This window comes from Rhincodon typus, chromosome 2, assembly GCF_021869965.1.
Source record: "Rhincodon typus isolate 14 chromosome 2, sRhiTyp1.1, whole genome shotgun sequence".
In the NCBI taxonomy this organism is placed as follows: Eukaryota; Metazoa; Chordata; class Chondrichthyes; order Orectolobiformes; family Rhincodontidae; genus Rhincodon; species Rhincodon typus.
The window spans coordinates 41,104,606-41,113,571 of record NC_063333.1 but is presented as its reverse complement, the minus strand read 5'-3'; the positions used below and the strand labels follow the sequence as shown (position 1 = coordinate 41,113,571).

Sequence of the window (8,966 nt, the reverse complement as noted above, 5' to 3'; positions counted from 1 at the left end):
CTCCTGCAGTGCCACAACGATGCCACCCGAAGGTTGCAGGAACAGCAACTCATATTCCGCTTGGGAACCCTGCAGCCCAATGATATCAATGTGGATTTCACAAGTTTCAAAATCTCCCCTCCCCCTACCGCATCCCAAAACCAGTCCAGCTCGTCCCTGCATCCCTAACCTGTTCTTCCTCCCACCTATCCCCTCCTCCCACCTCAAGCCGCACCTCCATCTCCTACCAACCAACCTCATCCCGCCCCCTTGACCTGTCCGTCCTCCCTGGACTGACCTATCCCCTTCCTAACTCCCTACCTACACTCACCTTTACTGGCTCCATCCCCGGCTCTTCGACCTGTTTGTTTCCTCTCCACCTATCCTCTCCTCTATCCCTCTTCTATCCGCCTCCCACTCCCTCCCTATTTATTTCAGAACCCCCTTCCCCTCCCCCTTTTCTGATGAAGGATCTAGGCCCGAAACGTCAGCCTCTCTGCTCCCATGATGCTGCTTGGCCTGCTGTGTTCATCCAGCCCTGCACCTTGTTGTCACAAAGTAAATGTATATTGCTGATGCAGGTTGCTACATCTGCACACATCTACCATTACTTCCTATGTGTGTTATCTCTTCAAACAACCCTATACTTTCCTATGAAGCTCTCCATTCCCTTGGTATTTTCCTACTGTACAACTCTATCCCATCACGGGCTGCTGCGTCCTCAGTTTCCAATGCTGTATTCTCTTGGATTTCTTCCTTGGACTGACAACCCAACCCCACTTTCCTTTCCTCCTTTAAAACCTTCTCAAACACTCTCTATCCCAGCTACTGGAAACTTACCCTAGAATTGCTGTGGCTCACGTAACATTTTCTTCCTTATGCTTTTGTGAAGCACCTTAGGCCAATTCATTATGTTGAAGGATCAGTATTAATATTATTAGGTATTGATCCAATTGCTCCTGTGTTATTGTGATTTCGGCAGCAGAAACTACCTCCCTTAATTCAATTTTTTCTGTTTTTCTCTATGTTCTTATGTATTCTTCATTCTCTGTCAAATAATTTTCCACCTTTTGCCACAATAACCAATTATTGTAAAGTATTATTTGCTTGAATAACAATCTGTATGAAAACATTTCTTGTAATTTGGTTACTTTATCATATCCAAGTGGTAAGTGACTGGAGGTAAGCCTTCCCTTTCAATTTGCTCCTAACAGTGAAAACAAATTTGAGTTTTGAAAATTTCTCATAAGGTACATGGGATGATGTGTTATTGCTTGAAAATATTCAGTCACACCCTTAGGCAGCACTGTGGAGTTCCATTTTGTGTACTGCTAAATAGATATTCTGTAATGTAAGGTTTGTACTTGCAAGCCATTGCTAATTCATATTTTAAATGTTTTGCAGATGATACAAAGATTGCAATGCACCTGAGGGACAATGGAGGTAAATATTTGACTTATATAATGATACAAATTTAATTGTTTTCATTTAAATAATTAAAAACATTCTGTGGCACTTAGCTAAGAATTTAATATGAATTTGAAGACAGGTGTATTCAATCTTATTTTTAAATATATGCTTCATGAGAAAATTAACTTCATTTCATAAGATTTGCTCCTTATCTCTGTTAACATTGAATTCAGAATGAATGTGAAATCCATGCATCAGGGGCATAGTTAATTTTTATCTCAATTTTATCTCAATGATGCACTTTGTATCTGATTTAATTATCAAAAATTGTATTTCCTTTATTTTTAATATATTATGCCTAGTTATAATACAATATCCACAACAATTGTATAAAAATGATTTCCTTTGCTGGTAGAAATTTTGAGCAGAGAAAATTATTTTTGTGGATACCTGACCTTACAAGTAGTGCTCAGAATAATGAACAGAATGTCTCTGGGCTCACACATTGACAGTGTAGGTTGCATAGTGTTTAATTCACTTAAGAATAATAGACATGCCACAAGTGGGGAAGCAAGGCTTCACAAAAGCATATTTCCCCAGAGTATTCACTTTTTGAAATCTAATTGCATTCCGCAATGAAAAAATTTCTATATCCTTATGTTTCAAGTACGAGTAGTCATTCTCTCTTCTACAAACAATGTATAATTGTGCTACATTTGACCTTTTGTATCCTACATGGATTTACAGAATTGTTTTTAGTCGAGATACAAATGATGCAGAGAGGTCAAACAATGGAACAAGTGGAGAAGGAGGCCCGTCTGTAGCAAAGACAGATCGAGAGATTCAGAATGAATCGCAAGATAATTGTATGAGAAACTAGGCAAAGTACAATGAGGTGAGAGAAAGCCCCAAGCTACTAAAACTGATGGCATCCCTGCTAACCTTGCTCCAGGAGTTCTGAAGGAATGAAGTCCTTAATTGGCAGCAGAAGCACTGCCATTGGGGCTCCCAACTCCACAGAGGACAGTTAACTCATGCATTTCCCCAAGTGGTGTGGAAGTCCTGCCCCTGAGATGGCATTATGGCTGGTTGTAATATCTGTGGAAGGGAATGGTTTGGACCTAACAGTGAGAACTTGTTGTCATCTAGGGGGGTGTGGTGAGAGATTATGTGCAACTGCTCTCTTCAAACATTCCAGCTGTAACTCAAAGGACTGTGTCAATTTTTCTGCCTAAAAATTGACATGCCTCACAATTTTTTAATTATTGTTCATGTGAGATATATGGACATCACTAGCCATTTATTTTGCATCCTAATTGTTCTTGGAAAAAGTCATAGTGTACTGCCTCCTTGAACTGCTGGTTGATCAGCAACTCCCTATTACCAGCAGTGTTGGGAATGACGGCTGCTGGTCGCTATTCACTTTTTCATGTGAAACTGAATTATTTGGATTCATTTTAAGCACCTAGAAATAATCGTATCTATCAGATAATTAGCTGAATCAAAAGCCAGCCTTTTTCCATGGTAGAGTAGTGTCAAGGTGAAAAGCGGGGCAAAGGGGGAGTAGGGGAAATTCTACTTAGGCAAGTCCTGGGGTTGGATTCCTTAGATTACAGACAAGTATGTAGTTGCTGCTGAAGTTGCCAGCCTAAATCAGATGGTTGGAAGCTCAGAAGCCTCCGCAACACCAATGAGAGGAGCAGGACATTGCTGGGCCTGTACTTGGATGTAAGTATCCATTGATGGTCATGCTCCCTGATAGTAAGGTAAACAGGATTGGGAGATGCACTGCTTGTAAAATGTCAGCAGAGGTGAGAAGCATCCTTTAATTAGACACTTAAATGGATCAAATCAATTCAAGTGGACAGCCTTTCTGTCACCTGTTAGCAAAATGGTATGTCAGCGGGAAGGTGTCAGGTGCCATACCTGCACTCTTTTGCCAGCCTTTCCTTCTCCAGCTATGTCATCAGGAGGCTGGCAAAATCCAGTCCAAAATAAGGCTTCAAATGATAGTGAGACATTATGCTTTTAAATAAATGGCTTAATGCTTCATTTAACCTAGCAGTGGTGGGTACTTGATTGCCAAGTATTTAAACATTCGTATAATATCTTTCACAGCAACTTCCAGGCTAAAGTGCCAAATGATTGTATTAAACTCAATGAATGCAGTGTTGAGCAGCATCCCCAAGTCACCATCTTTTTGCCTCTGTAGATCCTCCATGTGTGAGGTCCCACTGCCATATGGTCCGCTTCTCTTTGTTTTCATTTTTCTTTCAACATCCTGCTTTGATCTGAATGTTGTGGAGGTGCTGGTGTTGGACTGGGGTGGGCAAGGTCAGAAATCACACAACACCAGGTTATAGTCCAACAGGTTTATTGGAAAACACAAGCTTTCGAAGCCTTGCTCCAGCAGCGAGGCTCCGAAAGCTTGTGTTTTCAAATAAACCTGTTGGATTGGACTATAATCTGGTGTTGTGTGATTTCTGACCTCAATCTGTATGATGTGCCTGTCACTTGAATCATTTATTTGAATCAGATGTGAATTTCCTTTGGTGAGACAAGAATTGAACAGTCATATGGCATTGCAATTTTGATCCTTATTCCTCTAAATTCAGAAGCAAATTCTTTCTTTCAAAAGGGATATTTTGATGCTGTGTGGAGAAAACAAATCAGCTTTGTAACAATTTGGGTGATTTTTTTGAAAAATGCAATCTTGGTGTTAAAATGGTCAAAAGGTATTCAACAAACTTCCCACAGGTACTCTGACTATCATCCTGTTTTATTTATTTTGGTTAGCTCTTGAAATGTCTTCATTTGCACAACAGCTGCAGACAACGTCACTTGGGAAACTAACTTGGAAGGACTTTAAAAGCTGTGCTATTGGAAGATGCCAGCCTTTACTCAGAGGTCACGCTGTTGGTTCTGACTCAGAATGTAGGGTTTCAAAGCAGACTCCAGAAATTTAGGCATATAAACTGAGGCAATGTTGCACAGTTCAAAGTGCTGCTACAGAGCGGCTATTAGTTTACAGTTTTGAGAAGAAAATGGAAGTGAAAATCAGAGAGATGTAGAACTGGTGGTCATTCTGAAACTTTGCTCTATTGCTATTAGCGAAAATAACCCTAGCATGTGAAACTATTCTTTTAGCTTTACACTTGCATTACAGACTGAGGCTGGAAGCAGAAGCATAATGTACAGTATGGCTAATAACCTGGAATTTGCTGGTTTTCATTATGGACAGAAACATAAATCAAAGGTTCCAAGGGATGATGATGCAAATACTAGAAATAGTCAGCGGGCCAGGCAGTGTCAGATGAGAGAGCAACAGAATTAAGATTTCTAGTCTGATTATTGCAGATTTGTAGGATTGTTCAAGGCGTAGTTATTGATAGGTGACAAATATGAATTTTTGAGTGGGGAGCTAACTAGTTTCAGATGTGCAGGAAAGTTGAATACCTAAAATGTCCAATGTCATCACTTTAAGGCTCAGGCTGTTTAAATCCCTGGGTTTCTTTTGCACCCACTGCTGAACAAAAGGCACCGTGCGGCTTCTCCATTAAAATAGCAGATTCGGAGACCATCAATAGCACCTGTCAACGTGGAGGTCAAGTTGAGGCAGGAGAGAAATCAGGATCACTTTTCAAGTGCGAAGAGAGAGAGGAAGAGTCAGCACAGACCCAGGATATAACAAACCAAAGGCTCAGATAACTATTTGAGTTTTGCATGTAATATCACTTGTTTGAGGCAATTACTCTGACCCATTAGTGCCGTCACATTTATGTTATACAACTCCAAGCAGATTTGGCATTGGGTGCAGCATCAATGCTGTAACATGAAAGAAACATCCAGTTTAACACCCCATCCCATTTAGTGAGCTATTATTAAAGCAATTGCTTTGTGCTTATTAAATTTAAAAATATATTGTTTGTAGTCATATAGTCCTACTACCGTCAAATAACGTGGTTCAGTGAATATGAGTGATGAAAGCTGTATACAGCTCTGTAGCTGGAAGGCAATTGAATTTATCCAGTCCATATAAATGCCAAATGTAGACCACGCTGGTCACATTGAATACAACCTTCAGGCTAATGCAAAAACATTGAGTCCCTCTATCATAACTGAGGCTCTGATTGGATGAATTGTTGTTAACTTGGTAATTAATTATGAGTGATTTTCAACACTATTTTCCTGAGTTATTGATATGATGTTGAATTACACATAGTAAATATTCATAGCCTTGAGTCATTTCAGGTTAGTTTTGCTAATAATGAACTAAAATTGATTCGGCAGCCATGGAGGCAAACATTTAGATAAGAGAATTGTTCAGTTTTTTATTTGATGGAGAAAATTAAGCCAGCAGGCAGTGGAAAAAATAACTACAGATGCCAAGTGATGACGATTCTATTGACAATGACAATTCTGTTGAAAATTTTGATGCACTTCTGGCTGGCTTCCCATTTTCCACCCTCCATATGCATGAACTCACTCAAACATCTGCTGCCCATGCCCTAACTCATATCTAGTCACATTAACCCATCACCCTTGTACTTCCTGATCTGCGCTGTCTCACAGTTCAGTAATCCTTTGATTTTAAAATGATTATCTTCCTTCAAATCCTTCCAAGGCAATGCCAATCCATATATTTGGAACCTCTTCCAGCGCTACAACCCTCATAATCTTGCACTTCTCTAAATCTGGCCTCTTGCCCTATTTTAACAATTCCACCATTGATTATCAGTGACCTAAGCTCTATAATTAACTCCTGAAGATGTGCACCCCCATTCACCTCTCCTTTATCTTTAAAATATTCCTTAAAAATAGCTCTCTAAACTACAAATCTCTTTTTTTGATGTAGAAGCTAGGTGGATTAGCCATGGGAAGTAGATGGGTGGGTCTGGGTGGGATGCTCTTTGGAGAGTTGGTGTAGACTTGACGGGTGGAATGGCTTATTTCCATTCTGTAGACACCGTAAAGCCTCTTCAGCATGGATTTTCTAAATGCAGTTTTACCAAGGCACTATATTATTAAAGATTTCTAATGTTTTTTTCTGTTAAGTACGATGGATATTGATGTTAGTTGCCCAGACAGCAGACCGGCTCCAAAGGCTCATGGATCATCTATTGAACATCTTTGTCATGTTCACCCTCACCAGATGTGTCAAGGGAACTATAGTTATAGGACAGATTTTGTCTAAGTCTGTGGTCAGACTCAACAGCACTCCACTGGAAGCAATCCGCAAATTTTTGAACTAAGACTCAATAACTTGCAACTCTGGTATTCATTATATATCTGTGGCATCATGTAGAAAGATAAAGTCACCAAAAAATCAGTTCTTTCTAGGGCCAACTTCTCAAGCATACGAGGACTAATCAAGCAAAAAAGGCTTCCCTGGCTTGGGCGTGTGCGCATGATGGAAGGTGACCAGATCCCTAAAGCTGTGCTGTGTGCTATGCTGTGCCAAGAGACCAGTAGAGCACCAAAAGCTCCAATTCATGGATCCTGTCAAAAGAGACATGAAAACCCTCAGTATGAGTCATGACAGACTAAAGATTGGTGCAAATGGCAACAGTAATTCCAGTGGGCAGGAATTACCACCACCATGACATGCGATTCAGAAGCTCCTAAAGAGACAGTCGCCTATGAATGGGGTACCAGGACAGGTCCTTCTGCACCATTGGCGATGGACAACCTCATGTGCGGGACTTGTGACTGACCTTACTTTTTCGGAATCAGGTATCAAACAAAGTGCAACAGATGATCTTATTGAGCCTCATCAAGGTTCTGAGGCTGCATTTCTGCCACCTCTCACAGATAGAAGGCAACCACTCAGCATGGATATTAAATTGGCTTTGTGTCAGGAAACAGGGAGCAGGAGTAAACTTTTTTCAGACTGGAGAAAGGAATATGGCAGGATTTCCCTAGGGATCAGTATTAAACCCATTCCTTTCGTGATGCGTGTAATTCTAGACGTAGATATAGAAGATACAATTTGAAAATTTGCTGAAGGTTCAAAAGTTGGATGTTTGAAGAAGTAGTGTAGAACTTCAAAGGACTATTAACCATTTGTTGGACAGAAAAGTGATCAGTGAAATTGTATGCTGAGAAGTAGGAAGTGATTTATTTTGGTAGGTATAACAAGTAGAACAATATAAAATGAAAGATCCAGTGCAAAAGGAGGTTCAGGAGCAGAGTGCCCTGGGGGTATATGTGCACAAATCATTGAAGGTGGCAGGGCAGGTTAAGAAAGGGGCTAATAAAGCATGCAGTTCAATTGTAAACATTGTCCCAATTCATTGTAAATGAGATTTTAATGCGGTACAGCAAAATAAAATTGTGTGTAGGCCCAGGAAGGTTAAGTCCATAATTAAAGTAACATAGAATTCTGGAGTGTATACTGTCCCTTAGGGGACACAACTGTAAAAGAATGCAACCTAATTCCTTATATGGAAGGTTGGCTGTAGTATCAGGCAGATCTATTTTCTTTTCTCCGTTATGCTTCACTGTCATATTAGGCCACAACAGTAGACATTGTTTTCCTTTACAGAAACAGAGAGTCTTACAGTATGGGTTCACTGTACTTGTACCAGCCCTTTGAAAGAGTTATCCAAATATTTCAACAGCCTTACTCTTTCCCATAGTCCTGACATTTTTCCTTTTCAAGTGTAAATTTGATTCCTTTTTGAAAATAACTACTGAATTTGAAGCCACCATTTTTCAGCAGACCATTCCAAATTGGGATGGACAGAAAATCTCTCCTTGTCATCTCTCTGCCTCTAGCATTAGTTATCTTCTCTCTCTACCTTTAGCTAATGTTGCAAATGTAATTTCTGTCATGACTGTTATGCTGTGCTTTAATATTTCTGGAATAAAAGTAACTTTTAGGATATATTTTGTATTCTCAATTTCTGTTTGGATCTGGAACACTTAACCTTTCTGAAACCATCAATCTTTACATGTCTACTCCAGTTTGGGAGGATGTTTGAGCCTTTAAGCATTCTAAAACCTATGAAAGTTGATAAACAATGTGTGTGTATAATCTTAAGAGAAAGCCAGCCCAGTTCATCTAGACGAATCGGGTCCCTGTTAAAGATGTAGTTCAAGAAACAGCAATTGCAAGATTTTAGCACCCCCACTTACAATTATTTCATTCTTATCCTTTTCCTCTCAATATATAAATCATTGAGACAAATTCAATACCAGTTATACTATCTCATGGCCTAATTAAGACAATACCAGGCCAAAGGCCATAACACAGAAATCTCGCCTTGTTTCTTCATTATTGACAGGCTCAAGCTTTTCACTGTTTTAATTAAGTAACAGGTGGCTATGACTGCACCAGGACATATTAATCCTTTCATTTAAACATTTCTGTATCTATTGTGGAGCACCACAAAACTATTTTAAAAGAAATGACAAAGTTAAAATTGACTAAGTAAATTTATAGAATTGATTTTTGCCTGCATTCCGAACATTTTCTAAGTAACATCGAATGAGGACTTAGAATTTTTATCCTGTAGCTAATTTAAAGAGCTAAAATTAGGTTGCACCATCTTTTGTGTGCAGGGGTCATGATTCAT

The 8,966-nt window shown here is 39.5% G+C and overlaps 1 protein-coding gene across 2 annotated transcripts in view; it reads left to right on the top strand.

The window, feature by feature from the left end:
• plxdc2b (plexin domain containing 2b) overlaps positions 1 to 8,966 on the top strand; it is a 343,331-nt gene that overhangs the window by 291,944 nt on the left and 42,421 nt on the right. Inside the window, exons 12-13 of one of the 2 annotated variants that reach the window (XM_048613862.1) lie at positions 1,384 to 1,422; positions 6,445 to 8,273. In XM_048613862.1, coding sequence (XP_048469819.1) covers positions 1,384 to 1,422; positions 6,445 to 6,641 — 236 coding nt within the window. In that variant the 3' untranslated portion in view covers positions 6,642 to 8,273. Of the gene's footprint in view, positions 1 to 1,383; positions 1,423 to 6,444; positions 8,274 to 8,966 lie in introns of those variants that run through there. The other variant, XM_048613860.1, reaches the window with a different exon arrangement.